Below are 20,389 nucleotides of genomic sequence, written 5' to 3' on the forward strand. Positions count from 1 at the left end.
TCCCCAGATAACCGCAACAGCCGGAGCTGCGCCGATACAAAGCCAGGAGCCAGGAGCCTCTTCCGGGTCTCCCACGTGGGTGCAGGGGCCCAAAGACTTGGGCCATCGTCTACTGCTATCCCAGGCCATAGCAGAGAGCTGGATCAGAAGAGGAGCAGCTGGGACTAGAACCGGTGCCCATATGAGATGCCAGCGCTGCAGGCCAGGGTTTTAACCTGCTGCGCCAGAGCGCTGGGCCCACAAGTCTGTGTACCCTAGAGAAGAGAATGGGTCCACTGGAAAGGTTAAACATTGGTTTAGGTATTAATACTGCTGAAGCTTACCATTTACCTGGCCTGGTCTGGAAAAAACATCATTGAATGCATTTGATTTAAAGATGTTATGTAATTGTTGAAATGCTACATAGACTACAAAGTTTCTGAAAAAGGTTCTGCACTGTTCTGCTTTGCTTAGACTTAGGTGGTTTACAAATGAATGTGGCCCATAGCAAGAAGGAAATGGGCATGATTCTTTTCTGCTCTCCTTCTTGAAATAAAGATAATTAATAAGGTACATAAAATCTCATTATATTAAGTGAACTAAGCTAGGCACAGACAGATACTACATGATGATCTCACATACATGTGAAATGCAAAAAAGTTGAACTCATAGATGCATAGGGTACAGTGGTGGTTATATGCAAGTAAGGAGGCAAAGAGAGAAGATTAGAAAGATGTTAGTCAAGGAGTAGGAAATTTCCATTACATAGGAGGAATAAGATCTATTGTACTACAACATAGTGACTATAGTTTATGAAAATGTAGTGTATTCGGGGCCGGCACCGTGGCTCACTTGGTTAATCCTTCACCTGCAGTGCCGGCATCCCATATGGGTGCCAGGTTCTAGTCCCGGTTGCTCCTCTTGCAGTCCAGCTCTCTGCTGTGGCCCAGGAAGGCAGTGGAGGATGGCCCAAGTGCTTGGGCCTCTGTACCCACATGGGAGACCAGGAAGAAGCACCTGGCTTCTGGCTTCGGATCAGCGCAGCGCTGGCCGTAGTGGCTATTTGGGGGTGAACCAACGGAAGGAAGACCTTTCTCTCTGTCTCTCTCTGTCTATAACTCTAGCTGTCAAATAAATAAAAAAAGAGAGAAAGAAAGAAAGAAAATGTAATGTATTATGAAATAGCTAAGAGAGTAGATTTTAAGTGTTCTCATCACACACAAAAAGATAAGTATATGAGGTTATCAGCTTCCTGCTAATGTGGACTCTGGAAGGGAATGATGATGGCTCAAGTGGCAGGGTTGCTACCCACATAGGAAACCCAGATTTAGTTCCTCACTTCAAGATTAGCCCTCCTACCACAGCAGGCATTGCAGGGGCATGGATGGGAATTCTCTAACTTTCTCAAATAAATAAATAAATAAATAAAATTATTTTAAAAAATCAAAAAGGCATTTAACCTAGAAACTAAGATTCCCATGGCTCATCATGGAATGTGTGGGTTTGAAACACAGGTCCTCTCCTGTCTCCAGTGTCCTGCTGCTGTGGATGCTGGGAGGCACTGGTGATGGCTTAAATAATTTGGGTTCCTGCCACCTACTTGGAAGACTTTGATTGAGTTCCTAGCTCCTAGCTTCACCAGCTTCACTGGCTTCAGCCTCTAGCCCAGGAAAGTGAACTGGCCGGTACTGTGGCATAGAGGGTAAAGCTGCCGTTTGCAGTGCTGGCGTCCATATGGGCACCAGTTCAAGTCCCGGCTGCTCTGTTTCTGATCCAGCTCTCTGTTATGGCCTGGGAAAGCAGAAGAAGATGGTCCAAGTCCTTAGGCCCCTACACCCACGTGGGAGACCCAGAAGAAGCTCCTGGCTCCTGGCTTTGGATTGGCGTAGCTGAGCCAGGAGCTTCCTTCAGGTCTCCCATGTGGGTGCAGGGGCCTAAGCACTTGGGTTATCCTCTGCTGCTTGAACTGGCACCCATATGGGTTGCCAGTGTCACAGGAGGCTTTACTTACTATGCCACAATGCCAGCCCCTCATGAACTGATTTTAGATTCTGTGCTTTTAACATAAAAAAAAAAAAAAAAAAAAAAAAAAGCCACTTTCCCAGTAAAGCTTTGTCCTTTATAAGTATTTTGTTTTTCTTGTTCAGGACTTTATTTTCTTCAAATTGTATCCATTTTTCCTTAAAATTATAATTTTTTACATTATTTTGATACCAGTAAAGCATTAGTTGTGTTCCATTTGTTCGTCATTTTCTTTTAATTTAGTTGAAAGAGAGAAGGAGAAAGAGAGATCTTCCATCTGCTGGTTTACTTCTCAAAGGCCCACAATAGCCAAGACTGGTCCAAGTGGAAGCCAGCAACCAGGACTCAATACAGGTCTCCCATGTGGGTAGCAGAGGCTGCCTCTCAGGGTATAAGCAGAAAGCTTAATAGAATATGGAGCTGGAACTTGAATCCAGGCACTCTGATGTAGGATGTAGGTGTCCCAGGCAGTGATTTAACTGCTGCACCAAAGGCTTGCTTCACATTAGTCCATAATTTTCCATCCTGAAATTTACCCTTCTCATTTTTTTATATTGAATAGCATTCCATGATCTACTTAAGTCTCCAAAACCCACTGCAAATAACTAGACTTTTGATACCTGGGATACAGCCACATTGTTGTGTCACTACAGCCATTACCATCTGTTGTATGCAGTGGTGGCATTGCTCAGCTAGTAGGACATTCACTTTATTTTTTCAGCTGCAGATATGGGTTTGTAGTGATCCACTCATATTTTTTCATCCATCCTGCTATGACCAATGACATACTAACTCTAGACTTTGTTATGTTTAATTAAGACTAAATATGTCTGTGGAGTTGTTTAGAAAATTATCCTTGCTCAGTCTGTCCCTGGTTATAAGTCTGTCTCCACATCAGACTGTTTGAGTCCTTTTGAGAATAGAGATCACTGCTTTTGGTTATCTTTATATCTCTAGCTTCTGTATTCATATTGTGCGCACCATTATTATGTTCTTTGTAAACATCACCATAGCTTTAACTTTAGTCTTGGGTGCTATGCTAAGGACTTGACTTGGATTTTCTCACTGAACTCCTGCTAACAACTGTATGAAGTAAGTAATATGATTAACCTTTTACTGATGAAGAAACAAGTTTAGAGAGGTTCAGTAATTGATCTAGGGACTGGTGTTTTGGCATCATGGGTAAGGCTGCTGCCTGTGATGCTGATATCCATATGGGTACCAGTTTATGTCCCAGCTGTTCTACTTCCAATCCAGCTCCCTGTTGATGTCATAGGAAAAGCAGCAGAAGATGGCCCAAGTGCTTGTGTCCCTGTCATTCAGGTTGGAGACCCAGATGAAGCTCTTGGCTTCAGCCTGGCCCAGCCCTGGCTGTTGCAGCCATCTGAGAGTGAAGCAACAGATGGAAGATACCTCTCTCTCTGCCTCTCTCTATCTCTCCTTCATTCTCTGACTTTCAAATAAATAAAATCTTTAAAAAAAATTCAGCCTAAGAACAAGAAGCTCAATTTTAAAAAACCTGTCTGAATGAAGGCAATTCATATTGGATGCAAATTCATTGTTCATCTTTTTTGCCTCATATTCAGAATTACTGAGCTTACCAGGCTCAAAAACTATAGGCAGTATGAAATTATACATTATGCTTGGTTTTACCAGAATTCGTAGTCTTATTTACAGGAGTTGCTCAGAATTAATGCAGGTTAGCATTCATAAAGGTATTCCTTCATTTATAATAGGTCTTTTTTTTTTTTTTTGCTAATTTAATTTTACTTATTTGAAAGGCAAAATTAGGCCGGCGCCGTGGCTTAACAGGCTAATCCTCCACCTTGCGGCACCGGCACACCGGGTTCTAGTCCCAGTTGGGGCACCGGATTCTATCCCGGTTGCCCCTCTTCCAGGCCAGCTCTCTACTATGGCCCGGGAAGGCAGTGGAGGATGGCCCAAGTTCCTGGGCCCTGCACCTGCATGGGAGACCAGGGGAAGCACCTGGCTCCTGGCTTCGGATCAGCGAGATGCGCTGGCCGCAGCGGCCATTGGAGGGTGAACCAATGGCAAAAAGGAAGACCTTTCTCTCTGTCCCTCTCTCTCTCACTATCCACTCTGCCTGTAAAAAAAAAAAAAAAAAAAAAAGGCAAAATTACAGAGAGAAGGAGGGAGAGCAAGATCTTCTATCCACTGGCTTACTCCCCCAATGGTCATAACAGCCAGGGCTGGACCAGGCCAAAACCAGGAGCCAAGAGTTTCATCCATGTCTCCCACATAGGTGCCAAGGTGCCCAAGGACATGGATTATATTTTGCTGCTTTCCCAGGCACATTAGCAGAGAGCTGAATCAGAAGTGGAGTAGCCAGGACTTGAACCAACACCCATTTGGGATGCCGGTGTCATCGTAAGTAACAGCTTCACCCTTCTGTACCACAACACTGGCTCCAAGAGGTCTTTATTCTAAAGTTCATTTATGAATTAAGTGTTTTACATAAAATACTTGAATTATGAATTGGTTCCAAGGCAGTGTATCCAAAGGAATAAAAAGTAATGAACCATTATTCTCCCAATGAGAAGTTACCTACAGAAATTTTGACCTATGTGAACATATAGAAGTTTATTAATATTCTCACAATATTTAATTTAGCTGTACATACACATTTAAAATCACTTATCTAATTCTTCCTGCTCATCTGTGATAATTAAATTGCTGAAACTTCTCAAGTCACTTTTGAGTCATACCTATGATATGACTGTGAGAAGGCTCTAGAATGGGAAGAAGGTATAAATGAGTTGCCTGGTATGGCCCAAACAAAAGTGTTCTCCCCTCTTTTCTGAAAAGAGGGGGAGAACTGGCAGGGGGAAGCTACCCATCTGTAAGGGAAGCTGTTAATTCAAGTTTTCCAGTTATTGAGGATACCTAATTAATTTTCCAAGTAAACTAGTATCTACCCAGTGTAATGATGCCTATAAAAGTGACTCACTGTATTTTTTCCCAATTTATAATGTATGTTAAATGTACCTTAAAAATAAATAAATAGGGGCCTGCACTGTGGCACAGTGGGTTAACACCCTGGCCTGAAGTGCAGGCATCTCATATGGGCGCCGGTTCGAGACCCAGCTGCTCCACTTCCAATCCAGCTCTCTGCTATGGCCTGGGAAAGCAGTAGATGGCCCAAGTGCTTGGGACCCTGCACACACATGGGAGACCCAGAAGAAGCTCCTGGCTCCTGGCTTCAGATCAGTGCAGCTCCGGCCATTGCGACCAATTGGGGAGTGAACCATCGGATGGGAGACCTCTCTCGCTCTCTCTGCCTCTCCTCTCTCTGTGTAACTGACTTTCAAATTAAAAAAAAAAAAAGTAAACAGTAAAAAGCAATTAAAAATAAATAAATAAATATACATACAGTCCAATGGTTTAAAATATGTGTGTGTATGTATGTACATACACATAGGTACGTACATACACACACATATTTTAAACCATAGGTAAAGAATTTTAGAGGCTGGCACTGTGGCAAAGGGTGTTAAAGCCCCAGCTGCAACGCCAGCATCCCATATGGGCGCCAGTTTGGGTCCCAGCTGCTCCACTTCTGATCCAGCTCCCTGCTAATGAGCCTGGGAAACAACAGAGGATGGCCCAAGTCCTTGGGCCTCTGCATCTATGTGGGAGATCCAGAAGAAGCTCCTTACTCCTGGCTTTGGATCAGCTCAATTCCGGCCATTGCAGCTATTTTGGGAGTGGACCAGCAGACGGAAGACCTCTCTCCCTCTGTCTCTGCCTCTTTCTATAACTTTGTATTTCAAATAAATAAAAAATAACTCTTTTTTTTAAAAAAAGAAGTTTATGAGTTACAATCTTTCCCATGATGGCTACTTCTGTGCTTTTTTTATTTAGCTGTTTCTGCTATCTTAACTTTGTGCTTAGTTTATTACCTCTTAAGAAATCTAACACTGACCTTCAGCCTAAAAACAAAGGCTGTTCAGACCCTATTATAGAGTTGTTACAAGAAGACCACTGCTAATATCCAACCTATGAGAATAGCTGCTTCTTATGTATAAATTTATCAAGAAAGAACTTTGGTGAAGTTGTCTATGCCTCTTCCTGTAGGAAGCAAATACATCAAAAGTCTGTCAGAAATTATAGGAAAAATGGAAAAATTTAGGAAAAATGGAATTTAAAGAAGAGCTTATTTTGGCACAAAATAATTTTTTTAGATTAAAAAATGTGTTTATTTGAGAGACAAACAAACAGCTTCCATCCACTGATCAATCCACAAATAGTTTTAAGACAATTACTGCTGAAAACATCAGTAAAGACTGTGAGAATCTTCTTTTATGTTGACTGCTATTTCAGGATATTCTTGGAGTAGAAAAATTAATTACATAGAAAAATTTATAATCTAGGTATATTCCCTAAGCTTAAATATTTTCTAAAACTGAGACATAGGAGCCCTGTAACACTGGCTTTGGAGTTACTATTTTTTAAATATTTATTTATTATTTATTAATTTTAAAAGAGTTACAGAGGAAGAGGAAGAGTCAGAGAGAGAGAGAGATCTTCTATCCATTGGTTCACTCCCCAGATTGCTGCATGGACAGTGGGGGACCAGACTCAAGCCAGGAACCAGTAGCTTCATCCAGGAGTACCATATGGGTGAGAGGGGTCCAAACACTTAGACCAACCTCTGCTGCTTTCCCAGGCCATTAGCAGGGATTTGGATTAGAAATAAAACAGCCAGGCCAAAGCTAGTACCCATATGGAATACTAACTGCAGGATGTGGCTTTACCTGCTATATACCACATGCCAGTCCTTGGAATTAGTGTTTCTATGATCTTACCCAATTGCAGTAAATTCATCTTTTTCTTCATTAAATATGCTTCCCCAGTGTTAATTAGATACCTTCTGTATCTTTATATTTTAATATATATTTCTTTTGTCATATTTTTATATTTTTAGTATTTGTATATTTGAAAGGTAGTGTGACAGAGAGGGAGAGACAGAGAGAGAGATCTTCCATCCATTGGCTTGTTTCCTAAATACCAGAGCTGGGTCAGGCTGATGCCTGGAACCAGGAACTTCATCTGGGTCTCCCATATGGGTGACAGGAACCCAAGTACTTGGGTATCATCTGTTGCCTTCCAGGTGCATTAGCAAGAAGCTGGTTCAGAAGTGGAGGTGGGACTCAGTCCAAGGCGCTCTGATATCAGATGCAGGCATCTTAAGCCATGTCTTAACCTGTTGTACCATTACACCTGCTCAACTATCATATATTTATAATTACCATTAGGAAAATTTTGTAATCATAGCTTTTTTGATTTTATGACTGGCTTAGCTTTGCTATATTGTGTCCTTCAAGGCAGCTATCTCTACTGTGGGACTATGGCAAGATTTCAGCACTCCATAATACTTTTATGGCAGAAATCTTGAATTTGTATACAGGTCTACAATAGCCTACTTTGTCTTTTATTCAGCTAAAAGAATATTATTTCTTATTTTTATAAGCTCACTAAAATATATTTCTAAAATAGAAATTTATGATGAAAGATTAACTAGGAAAGTTAGACAGTTTTGTTTTGTTTTGTTTTCAATTTTGATTCCTTAATAGGCTCAAAAAAAGTATGGAACGCTTCTCGAATTTGCATGTCATCTTTGTGCAGGGGCCATGCTAATCTTCTCTGTATCGTTCCAATTTTAGTATATGTGCTGCCGAAGCAAGCATAGACAGTTTTTAATGTTTTGTAATTTCAGGTTTTTGACATCATTTTTATTACTTTTAAAATTCACCTTGAAAAACACTACTTCTGAAATAAATAACTGAAAACTAAATATACATGCTTAGGTGAGCTGAATGAATTTCTGAATGAAATCATATCTTTAACTCTTTTAGGAAGGGGAGGAAATAGAACATTAAGTGCTTACAATAGTCAACTAAAATTTATGCTATGTGTAGTGCTATGTATTCTGTTTAGTGGTTTTTAAGTATATGAATGATTTGAAGTCATATTTATAGATAGTCACTTCTGCCACTCAACATTATCTTTTTTATTCAATAACTTTTATAAATCATACTCTGCCTACAAAAATTAATTTTTTAAAGATGTTTATTTATTTATTGGAAAGGCAGAATTACAGAGAAAGGGAGAACTTCTGTCCCTTGGTTCACTCCCTAAATGGCTGCAATATCCTGGGTTGGGTCACACTGAAGCCAGGAGCCTGGAACTTCATCCAAGTCTCCCATGCAGATGGCTGTCTTCCACTGCTTTCCCAAGGGCATTAACAGGGAGCTGGATTGGAAGTGGACAGCAGGACTCGAACTGGTACCCATATGGTATGTTGGCATAGCAGGCAAGCAGCTTGCAATTATTTCTTTTAAAAACAAAAAACACTGGGGCAGGCTTTTGGTGCAACAGTTAAAATGACACTTAGAGCACCCACATCCCAAATCAGAATGCCTAGATTTTAATCCAAACCCTACTTCCAATTCCAAATTCTTGTTGATGTACTTCCTGAGAGTACTTGGGTCTGCCACACATGAGGAAGATCCAGATTGATTCTAGCCTCTGCCTAGCCCAGCCCTGTCCTGTTGTGGGCATTTTGGGAGTGAACCAGCAGATTGGAGCTCCCTCTCTGTCTGTATCTCTACCTTTCTCGTTAAAATTAAAAAATGACATTAGGAAATTTCGATGTCCGAAAAAAAATAATGCATTTCCAGAAGCCAAGTTAAAAAAAAAGTCTATAAGAATACAAAATAAAAGAAGTATTACCACAGATTGTATTAATGTTAAAATGGAAACTACTTAACTTTTAAGTTTTCATTGGTAATATATTTGAAATGAACACAAAGTATTAAGTTTTAAAATGCAGTGTAACTATACTTCTACATTTTAGGAACTGTATACTGAACTGTAATATTTTGTCATTTTTTAATTTCAAAAATGCCTTCAGTAGTATTTAGCTTTTTAGATCATGAAATTGAAAAATAGGACTTTTGAAAGTATCAGTATTGTATCTAAGGTGACAAAAATGTGGTTGAGATTTACAAATTAAAGATAATTTTGAAAGAGGGATAGTTAACCAGGTGAAGCTAAACAAGATTAAATGATTTATGGCTATTTTATAATGACAGTCTTCATTTTAAGCTACAATGTAAAGTGTTTTATTCTGAGATTAGTATTGTGGCAGAAGCTAAAACTGCCTTTTTTCTAACAGTGCCAGAATACAGCCTCTTTTTCTTTTTTGCACTAACAAGACTGCTTTACCACCACAGCCTACTCTAAGTAATTAAATCAATCCTTTGTACTTACCGTATTCTCCTCTAGTGACGGTACTAGATCTGATTATATGCTTCATGCATATTCAAAGTACCGCACTGACAGCTCTTTAATGAGCTCTTACTTAATCAGTATGAACAATGTTCATCTTGTTCTTTTTTTCCTCATGCATTAGAGCTAGGAACAGTTGGGAAAAATGAAACATCCAGCATTCATTTGAAAAATATATTGTACTTTGAAAAGTGTCTAAGCTGAGGAAGTTGCATTCTGCCCTTTAAAAGTCTGATGGACAAATTGGATTACTAGTATTGGATTAAATAACAAATGGTTAGAGGAGAAATGAGAAAAGCTCACTGTGATCACAGGCTTTAATATTTTCTGTTACTTATAAAGCTAAAGGGGTCTTTAACCAGTTATTAAAGTCAGGATTAATTTGTAATGGTTCAACTTACTGGCTTTTAAAAGCTTTTTAAATTAAAAAAATTTTAAAATCCTTAAAAACAATAGTGTAAAGATGTGTTGGAATAAATTTTCTTTATTACTAAGCTAAGTAAAAATGTATATCATTGTATACTATCTCAGATAAGCATTTAGTAATACAGAATTGGTTTACTTTTTTCAGTTAATTTAAATAATCTATACAGCAGTATGTTATGTGTCTCTAAATATTTATTGTTAGGCCTGCTTCCTTTTTCGACATGAGTCTCTTTTATTATTAGTCATTTCCTAACAGGGGAAGGAGATCTTTTATTCTTACCTAGAAATCATAGGCATGAATTAAACTGAAAATTAGTACCGCATCAATATTGCTATTCTCAAGGAAGCAGTCTTCCATTGAAGAAAATGATGCTAATTTAAGAGTAGGCTGGTTGCTTCTAGTATTGCCTGAAAGCCTCAATTATAGGTTAAGTTAAACTCAAAACAAAGTTTCAAATGTTTATGTTTTTAGAAGCCACTTGGGTTATGAATGCAAGAATTAAGTCTTTAATCAGAAAATAAAATATCATAAATTCTACACCTATTAATATTACACACATGTGTCATTTCACTGATCAAAAAGGCCTTCACCAGGGTACAATTGGCCTTTTTCCAAATTGCAAGCTTTTTCTCAGCTTTTTCTTTTTACTCTTTCTTCTTTTGTTGCTACCCAGGGATTTATGCCTATCGCAGCCTATATCACATGACCAGTGTCAAGACATCACATGGCCCAAAGTGAATACAAAACCAGCTACCCTAAAGGAGAGATTAAAAATACTGTAAAACAATAAAGACTTTTGTTCAGACTCTAAAAGAATCTCTTCTAAGTCTGCTTCTACCATTAAGATTTAACAGCATTTAATGAAGGCACATATCCTCACTATTCTCCCTATGATGAACAACACATCTATTTTATAGGGATGCTCCAAAATACATGTTTAATCTCTTGCATATAATCAACTTTTTGGATAATTTTATTCTAAATGTTCCTTTAAATTTATGTTAATGTGTAGTTAAATTATGATTTGCCTGTAATTTACTGCAAGCATTAAAAGCAATGAAGTAGATAACCAGTGTGACCAACAAATCTTAGATCTATGTATAATTCTCATATGATCTTACTTATGTTAAAGAAAAGAAACCTATATGTGTCTACATATACATGTGTGTGTTGAACACAGCTTTCTGTGTGATTTGTAAGGAGATCATGCTAAAGTATATAATAGGATGTAAACTGTAATAGTTCTTCTGAAGAAGGGAAGTGTAGAGTGGGGAAATAGAGAGGGAGGAAGGGTTAGTGAAAGGACTTGACTTTTACTCAATTATATCTCTATATTTGAATATTTAAAATTAACTGTCAGTGTGTTTGAAATTTAAAAGGTAATATCTTGCTTAAAAAGGAAATAAAAGTTAGGGCATAACAGTCTTAGCTCAGATATTTGATTTGTATTGGATGTAACTATTAACCCTATGAATGCCACATAGAAGTTGGACTAGGGTATTAAATAATAGTGTGGCAAAACAATAAACCAGAGTTGAAATTCAGGAGGGAAGAATCAAATATAAATTTAACTATTTATAATGTAATGGTAGAGGAGGGAAAATTTGTGTCTTTTTCTTGAGTATAATTGTGCTCTACTTATAAATGAACAATACTAATTACAAAATTGGCCTTTGTTGGAGGGTACTAAGATGTATAGATAATGGAATGAGTATTAAGGATAGTGGATTTTAAATATCTCCTATATGTAGTTAGTAAATTCACAATCTAAGATGTTAGATTGTCTCTGTTCAAATGTTAGCTGAATGTTACATTCACTGCAATGTGTTTTCACAGAGAACTATAGGTCTTTGGTAGCTCAATCATTTACAAGGTACTTAATGATTTGCAAGAGGTATAGGCTATTAAGGATGATGAGTTTCAAAATGGTTTATACAGATTCATTTGTAGTTTATTTTTAGGAACAAAAATAAGGGGGAAAAAAGCAAGTTATAAGTGGAAGCTTTCACACAGTCTCTGAACTTTTCTGATCTTCCTTGCTACTCTTATAATTCTCATAATGATTTTTTAATGTTTTTTTCTTTTTTTTCCTTTTTTTTTTTTTTTTAATCATGACCATGTGTCTGTCAGCACCATGAGTTCCTCATTGAAACATAATACCAAGTCAGCCTCTGGGGAGGATTTAAAAGGTGGAACATTTTGTTTACTGTACTTAATGTTAATATGATCTATAGGTATTTTCAGGGGGACAAAAATATACATGTTGAATAATATAAGTGTTATAATTTAATTTCTTTTTTCAGGCCTTGGGTTTTAATCTTGTATCATTATAAGCAAGTTAATATAAGGGTACTTCCAAAAGTTTGTGGCGAAATAGAGTTAAAAGATAAGTTTATTTTGGTCTAAAACATTTTAAAATCCATACACAGTTTTTTCATAATACATGTTTTCCATAAACTTTTTGAAGACACAGTCGTATGCACATGTTTAAAGAATTTGGCACCAAAATAAACTTATATTTTATTTCTATTTTCCACAAACTTTTTGAAGTATTCTTTTATAATATTAGATACATATGAGTATAATAGCTAAAATATTTTGTTGTGTTATTTGGGTTAAACTACTATTTGGTTTATAAAATGTCATGTGAGAAGAATTAAGTTTTCCTGAATTACAGGAAGGAACACAGAAGAAGAAGAAGCCATGATGCAGGAATGGTTTATGTTGGTTAATAAGAAAAATGCCTTAATAAGGAGAATGAACCAGCTTTCTCTTCTGTAAGTACTCATGCCCATGCTGATATTTCCTACATTGATAAATCTTGGACTTTTCTTATTGATTTCTTTGGAGTTTCATATTTATTAGTCTTGAGTTTTTTTTTTTTCTTTCCTGAGAGAGTATAGTATGTTTTGCATAGAATTAAAAATAATATATAAATATTTTCATTTGAACAGTAGGAGTTTTTAAGTGGCATTACAGACATTGAAAGAAGTGATTATATGAAAGGTCAAGGAATAGAAACAGTTTTTGTGTTTAATAAACTGTGCACAAAGGGAAGTGTGATTTTCAGGAGGTAAAAGACAAAAAATATTTATTGAACAACAAATTATAAGTTAAAAATTAACTTTTAAGGGCAAGAGTATATTTCTAGTCTGCAGGTGATACTACTATAAAGTTTGGGATAAAATATTAATTACTTAAACAGAAATGACCTTTTTATGATTACAAGAATTAACGTAAAATGGAGACTAGACCAATTGTAAACATTCATAGGCTTTAGCTTTTAATTCATTATAGGACCTTAAAGCTTGTTCCTTTATGCTCACTAGCAGTGTTCTTATAGTATGCCACCTAGTGTGGGAATGAACAGGTTGACATGTTTTATTTTAGTGAAAAACTCCAATTTTATAAATTCTGCCATTCCTGAACTTGATAAGAGTTGTGATGAAGCACAAAAGTTAACTAATCCCAAATCTTTAATTGTCTATATATTAAATTTGTACTAGTAGTACTTTCATGTTTCTTGTATTCTTTTCACATGGAGTTTAGAAATTAAAGTATTTATTATGAACAGTGAAAAACAATTTTGAAAATAGCCTCATACCTCGCACTTAATAGGAAAAGCATTGAAGAAAGAGACTACTTATTCTCAGATTAAAATACACCCCTGTGCCATTCAAAATTGAAGGAAGAAAATAATAGCACTTAGGAAGTATTCGTCTGAAGAAGGTTTTAGGTTTGTATATCATTTGTTTGGAGTGGCTTAAAGTTGAAGAGAAAAGTCAGTTATGAGTCCTAAAATCAATGTAACCTAAAGGTTCTTTTAAGTGTTTAATGATTTAGTAATTAGCATATTGATGAACTTTTGCAACTTGCCTAGGGAAAAAGAACATGATTTAGAAAGACGGTATGAGCTGCTGAACCGGGAATTGCGGGCAATGCTAGCCATTGAAGGTAAGAAATGCTGTGGTGGGGTGAGGCTTGCTTATGAGGTATCATTTGTCACAGAGATTTAGAATGTAAAACACTTCTGGTTTTGCTGAGTCTCATCTAGTAGGGTCCTACAGGACTTGCAAAGAAATGCCTAATAGACAGAAAGCAGTATCCATATAAACCCAAGGACTCTAATTCATAGTGAGATAATCATTATATTTGCTCTTAAGCACACAGTTGTCTTAACTTTTGATTCAGTAAGCTTAAATTTCTATGAAATAGAAAATATGAGGAGTTACTTGATTTAATTATGTTTTACTTGTTTGCAGTTTAAAGTTAATTCTGCTGGGAAGTTTGGAAAAGATTTATCATTTTCGCTTTCACATCCAGATTCTATATTTTACCAAATATTTAATTGATGTCTACGTTGAAATATGTCATTATCCATTCTACTATAGTTCTTAAGATTCTAACTCCTGCTAAGTGAATATTCAAGGCAAAGATTGGCATAATAAATAAAACACTGTCAAAATTTCTTGTAAAGCTTTCCCATGAATCATATAGTAATCCTATGCGTGGTTAATAATACCAGTAAACATCAGCTAAATTATGTATAGCATTTACTGTCTTGTTTTTTTTATTCTTTGGCATTTTATAATGCTGTTGTCCTTATACCTCTCGGTTGAAACAGTCTTATAGTCCAGAGATTTCTGCTTAAAAGCTAATCCTTTGGGCTCTGTAAAATAGATCTTTTGTCTAATCAATGCAAATTGATTTTCCTATTCTATATTGACCTCTTAACCCATTGACTGTCTATGGTAATTTTGTTCTTCACCTGATAAGGTACCTGATCCATAATAAGTCAATTCTAATTAGCTCAGAAACTAGAAATTTAAGTTTGTAAGAGGAAGCCAAGTGAAGGCTTCTATCCTTAAAATATTTTAATAAATATATCCTATAAAATGTATGCCACTTATCTAAATACTTTTATATTTGTAGTTTTAATTATGTTGGTATACATAATCTCAGATAATCAATAGCATTGACAATATTTGTATATCTCATTTAAGAACATGATTATTTTAAAAGGCTTCATTTAGCTAATTTCCTTCAAGTGGCTATCCAAATGTATCAAATCATACTGTTGATAAAGACTATAAAATGTTTCAAAATTATTTAAGAAGTTCTGTGAAATTGGTCATTGAAATAAAGTACATAAGTATTCTAAATGTTTTTTTATCTCGGTATAATTTTTGTAGTTACACTATAATCTTTAAAAATATTGGAAAGCAAAATAGTTGCAAAGTAGATACAGAAAAAACTATATATGTTGTTGTATATGTGTATGTGTAACATACAAGGGGTAGTAGTCAAAGGGTCTGTAAAAGGTTGATGAAAAATAGAATTAAATAATTTTATGAACTTTTTGAAGTCCCTATATTTATGTATGTGTGTATATAACTGGTACATGTATATACCATGTATAATATACAATTCCTTATGTAATTTTTAAAGACTAATTATACATTACACTCAATATACAATATTTAAATTTTTTATTACCTACTCTCTATTGTATAGATAGATAATTTTTTCCTAAAAATACAGCTTGATATGGGGTAGTTAGGCAGATATTGGCTGTATCCTCCAAACCAGTATTATTACCAAATATCCATCTTCAAAGAAGGGCCATGACATGTATAAAAGATACCAGTTTCATCAGCAATCCTATTCCTATCTATCATACTTACAATCTCAAATAATTTAACATTTTATCTGCCTCCTTTTTTGTACATACAGTGGGGCAGGACACAGTCATATTTTTAAAGAAGCCCAGGATTGGGTGGAAATAGTGTTTTTATTTTAAAACACAATACAATTTTTTAGCTTTTGATTTATCATTTTCTTTTGTTTTATTTTTAACTATACTGTCTCATGCATATTTGTCTGTGCCTAAAATCTCTTGCCCAGTTTCCATTGCTGGTTGACAGTAAAGGAGACTTGAAGAAAGGAGCAGCCTGTTGATTACAAATAAAGACACTGTCTTAAAGAGAGACCTGTTCCCCTAACCTGGACAGTAAGTGGGCTGGACCCACCTACAGTGATGCTGATCGTTGTGAAGCTTAGCTCAGTGAAGACAGTGTACTTGGAGCCCGTCCTTAGAACAGAGATATATGCAGTTCAGTAGCCTTTTTTGAATGTTAAAACACCACAGAAAAATGCAGGAATAGGTAACACTAGTTTGTTTTGTTTTGCTTTCCTTTGTTTTGAAGTTAATTCCTATCCTTTAGTAGCTATTAAATGATTTTAATATAAATAAACTTTTCAAAGAAATCTGCTGAAACCATTCAGCAGGAGAAAAGCATAGAGTATTGATAACCATAGCACATTGAGAGAAACATTAACAGCTTTTTTGAGAGCAAAAAATAATATTCAGTACATCCAATCTTCTGAGAATCCATAATAATCACTTAGGCCTGTTTTTTACCCTTTTTTTCCTGAGGTGTTTTCATAGCGGGAGTTTCACTCTACTAAGCTAAGTTATAGGATCCCTCAAGCTAACAAACATCTTTCAGATACTTTTCCTATAGTTTTTTTGTTCCTAAGTATTTAATGCCCCCTCAGGAAAGGTAAATTCATTTCTGCACACATTGGGGTAGGCTTTTAAAAAGTGGTATGTTCATTTTCTGCACAAGAAATGGATCTTCTCTAGGATTTTGTACATCTTGATTTATTCTTGGCTTAGAGTTTGAAGTGGGTGCTCTTCTAAAGGGATTTATGCATAGGTTCACTATTTTTGTAGTTATGGTTTATATGATAAGCTTTTTATATTTAAAATCAATATGTAATCCTGTGGAGGAGCTTATCCCCTAAAACCCCATTTGTAAATCTATTTTAGCTTTGTTACACAGCACAGCCACAGTCTTCCATAGATTGATTAGGTACAGCAGTAGAATCCTATCAAATGGCCTGTTCTGATGATGATGCAAACTCTTTCAGGATTGCTAGTTGACTGGAACTAAAGATAAGACTTGACTGCAATCCCCCAATGTGCTCTTTAGAAAACTAGTGTTAATTTTCATCAAAGTGCCAGGCTTATTTATAATGGCAAGGTTGAAGGTTTACCACAAGAACTTTAGGTCCTTTCTATTAAAGTGTTTATAGGTATTTCTCTTGCCTTTTTCAGGTAATTATCAATTTCAGCAAATAAACTGAATCAGGGAATGAATAATTAACCATACACACACACACACACATAAGTTTTTTTAAATTAACATCTGCTCAGTGCAGATGGACATATGCAGAATCTCTTTATTTCAGCACTTTGGCTCAAATGCAGCATCAAAACTTAATCCTATTTGTTGCAAGAGGATATGGCTTTTGTAGCAAAAGTACACTGGAATCTTTAAATTAATCAGAATCCACATTGTTGTCTATTCAAGCCAAAGTCATCTCAGCTACTAACTATGGTGTTATACCTATTTGATGTTATACCTATATGATGTTATACCTTTCTTAAACTGTATTAACAGGTAACCCATAAACTTACATGAAAGTTTTTAAAACATGATATGTCTAGGTGAAAGCTTAAATAAGGATTTTTAAAAATTTAGGCTTGAACATACAAATGTAAATTTTAATGTTAAATGTAATATTAAAAATTTTAATCAAATAGTTTAATTTCTCATGTTAGCATTTAAATATATATAGTATGCCTTTATATGTGATTGTATTACATATGTAAATATACATATTTTATGATTTATTCCCACTATAAGGAAGCAAAGAAAAACTGTACTTTTCCTAATTTAAAATCTATATGCTGCAGGAAACTATTTCTTCAACAGTTGACTAATAGTTTGTAAATGTTAATATATTAATCATGATTTAAATTTTATGAATATTTTAAATTCTGGTTTCAATTAAATTTGATTCTGAAATGATGAAAATTACTTCAATATTCTTAATTTAGAAATAGTTTATTTTACATTTACGGGAACCCTCATTATTGAGCTAGGAAAAAGTTAAGATTTGTTAAATTATTCAATACTTTAGGCGTTAAAAAACAAAATGGTTCCTTTTTATCTGTATTATCAATTAAAGTCCTAATTTTCTCAGTGATAAATCCTGGTTTTTTTTAATTACTAAGTAAAGTCTAAAAGTGATCAAGTTCAGAGAAGGAATAATTTAGTTAAGAAAATTACCTGTCAAAATTTATTTTTTCTCGCTCAAAATTAAAAAAAAAACTCAATTGTATTTTTTGTGTAGTGTGGATAAAAATTATTTTCTTTACAGTTGTAAAACTGTTATCAAAATGTTTGAGAGGTTTCTATGTAATGTGAGGAACACTGTCCATCAGCCAGGGAAAGAAAGTTCATGTAAGTTTACAGATTCTCATCACAGAGCCCTGCAGGATAACTGCAGCCCAAAGTATGGGAATAAATGGGTTTGTGGAAAAAAAAAAGTTTGAGAAGAATGATAAGTCAGATCTTTTGATCAGAATGAATTCTTCAGGTTGGAAGTGGAAAAATTAGCATTCATCAAAACTGATAATCTTAATAATTATACATTTTTATAAATTTAGCAGGTTTTTTTCTGAATTCGTATTTATAGATCTGTGTTACCTGAAATCACACTAGATGACTTTTAAGATCTTTTGAACACGGAGAGTCCATTAATTTGCCTGCTCTATAGAATAAGCCTAATTTAAGAACAAGAACAAAATTAGAACATTTTCCAGCATTCTTATGGGTTTCATTTAAATCTAAAGGATAAAAGTTTGATAGGTCTGACTTCTCTTCAGTTTTGCTATTTATTATTTTTAAAATTCTTATATTCAGAAAAGTGTTCTATAATAATGGTTTAATTATTCCTCTCCATGCTATAGAATATTTCACTTAAAAAGGAAGTAATAGCGATTAGTTATTGTATTTATTTCTAAGATATTTTGTATCAAATATGAATAACCTATGGCAGATTTCTCATATGTATGTATTGAGCTTATAATGAAATAGTGATAAATTGGATGAACTTCAGTTTTTTGCTGCTATTCTAACCTGTATTGCATGATGATGCACCTAATTTTTAATTTGTAAATACAAGCTAGAATTCCCTCTAGCACCATTTGCTTTCATAAAGCTGCTGAGCAGTTTGCTGTCTTGAATAAATTTTGCTTTGGTGGGGGTCGGGGGGATTTGAACCAGCACATTCTTGTGTGGTTTGTGAAGATTCACATGGTAACCAGCGGTGTGCATTGTTAGGTTTATCTGAATAAGCACCAGCCATGTGAGTTTTAACATGATTGCCCAGGGCAATGGAGAGAGAAGAGAGAAGCCCGAAAGGATTGCACTCCTCTCTGTTTTGGGAAAGTGCATTTGCTGGGGGAAGGGGGTTGCAGGAGTCAGTGGCCATTTTTTTTTTTTTTTTTTTTAAGCTGGTGTCCTGTTTCCCTCTAGGTCCTCATTTGTTCTGCTATCTGCCTCATCATCTACTTCTTCTTTTCATTGTTTACCTTCCTAATGAGGGAGGCGGGGTAGACTGGGGTTGATTGACAGCTACAAGCCCTTACAGTCTGGCCAAAGAGCAGTTGGCTTTGGTTTCAAAAGTGTTTTAAATGTTCGATTTGGCCCTGTTTTTATTAAATGAAACTGCTGCTCATCTTAAGGAAATTATCAGAAGAGAAAATATTAGGAAATATATTACTGAGGGCTAAAACTTTCAAAAAGAAAGAAAAAACCGGTCCCACCCTCGGAAAGAGCACTGCCCATCGGATTTTCCAACCTTTAACATGGGGTTTCAAAGAGAAGTATGTAATTTTTCCTTGCAAAGTGCTTTGATTTGAAACCACCCGGCAAACGTCTCCAAAAGAAAACTGGCTGTGATGAGATCGAGAGCTGCAGTGTAATATTGCAGAGCAAATTTATTTTTTACTTCAAAGAAAAATGCTAATTAGCCGATTCACTACTTTTAAAGTTATTGTGAAGCATATGGCGCCCAGTGTGAGATACATCCAACTGCTAAAATTGAGCGAAGAGGAAATTAGCGAAGAATGGCTGTTTGGGGTGAGAGTGGGGGTGGGGGAGGAGGGTGGGTTCTGGGCAGATCCTCTAGCCTTTCAGACTGATTTGATCGCCCATCTCTGTTTCCCGCCTCCTCGTTTACCCACTTCCCCCCGCTGCCGACCCTCGGCCGGACTCTCGGGCCTCCAGCTCCCTCCCCCACTCTGGCTGAATTCAGGTGCGCACCTCCGCTTGGCCGTGGGCTCACACCTGGTCTCTGGCAGGTTCTAATCCTGCCGCAGCCACCTCCATCTGTAGGAAATATTGAGGAATAATTAGAGGGGGAACCCTCAGCACGACGGGCCAGCTCCTTCGAAAACACTAGCTAGTGGCTCTGTAACACTGCCGAGAAATGTAAGGAAACTGGGAACGCTGAGAAGGAGAGGACGCGGGCCGGGTGTGCGGAGGCCCTGCCGGTAACTGGCCCCCTCTTCCCCAGACTGGCAGAAGACCGAGGCCCAGAAGCGACGCGAGCAGCTCCTGCTGGATGAGTTGGTGGCCCTGGTGAACAAGCGCGATGCGCTCGTTAGGGACCTGGACGCGCAGGAGAAACAGTGAGTGCGCTGCGGGGTTCTGGTCCAGACGCAGCCAGCTGCCGAGAGGCCCAGAAGTTGGGGCAAGTTCCATCCAGAGGTCTCAGGAGGCCCGAGGCAGCCTT

General features: G+C 36.4%; 1 protein-coding gene and 1 non-coding gene across 5 annotated transcripts in view; one reads left to right on the forward strand and one right to left on the reverse strand.

Annotated features, from left to right (window-relative positions):
• Positions 1-20,389, forward strand: part of EHBP1 (EH domain binding protein 1) — a 378,411-nt gene that overhangs the window by 356,857 nt on the left and 1,165 nt on the right. For all 4 annotated transcript variants that reach the window (XM_062209516.1, XM_062209514.1, XM_062209518.1 and 1 more), the window contains 3 exons: positions 12,417-12,516; positions 13,620-13,693; positions 20,171-20,285. In XM_062209516.1, the coding sequence (XP_062065500.1) occupies positions 12,417-12,516; positions 13,620-13,693; positions 20,171-20,285 (289 nt within the window). The remainder of the gene's footprint in view (positions 1-12,416; positions 12,517-13,619; positions 13,694-20,170; positions 20,286-20,389) is intronic.
• LOC133773126 (U6 spliceosomal RNA) lies at positions 7,603-7,709 on the reverse strand. The gene has a single exon (XR_009867900.1). It is a non-coding gene; the product is annotated as a U6 spliceosomal RNA (small nuclear RNA).

The sequence above is a fragment of the Lepus europaeus genome, chromosome 13 (genome assembly GCF_033115175.1).
Source record: "Lepus europaeus isolate LE1 chromosome 13, mLepTim1.pri, whole genome shotgun sequence".
Classification (NCBI taxonomy): domain Eukaryota; kingdom Metazoa; phylum Chordata; class Mammalia; order Lagomorpha; family Leporidae; genus Lepus; species Lepus europaeus.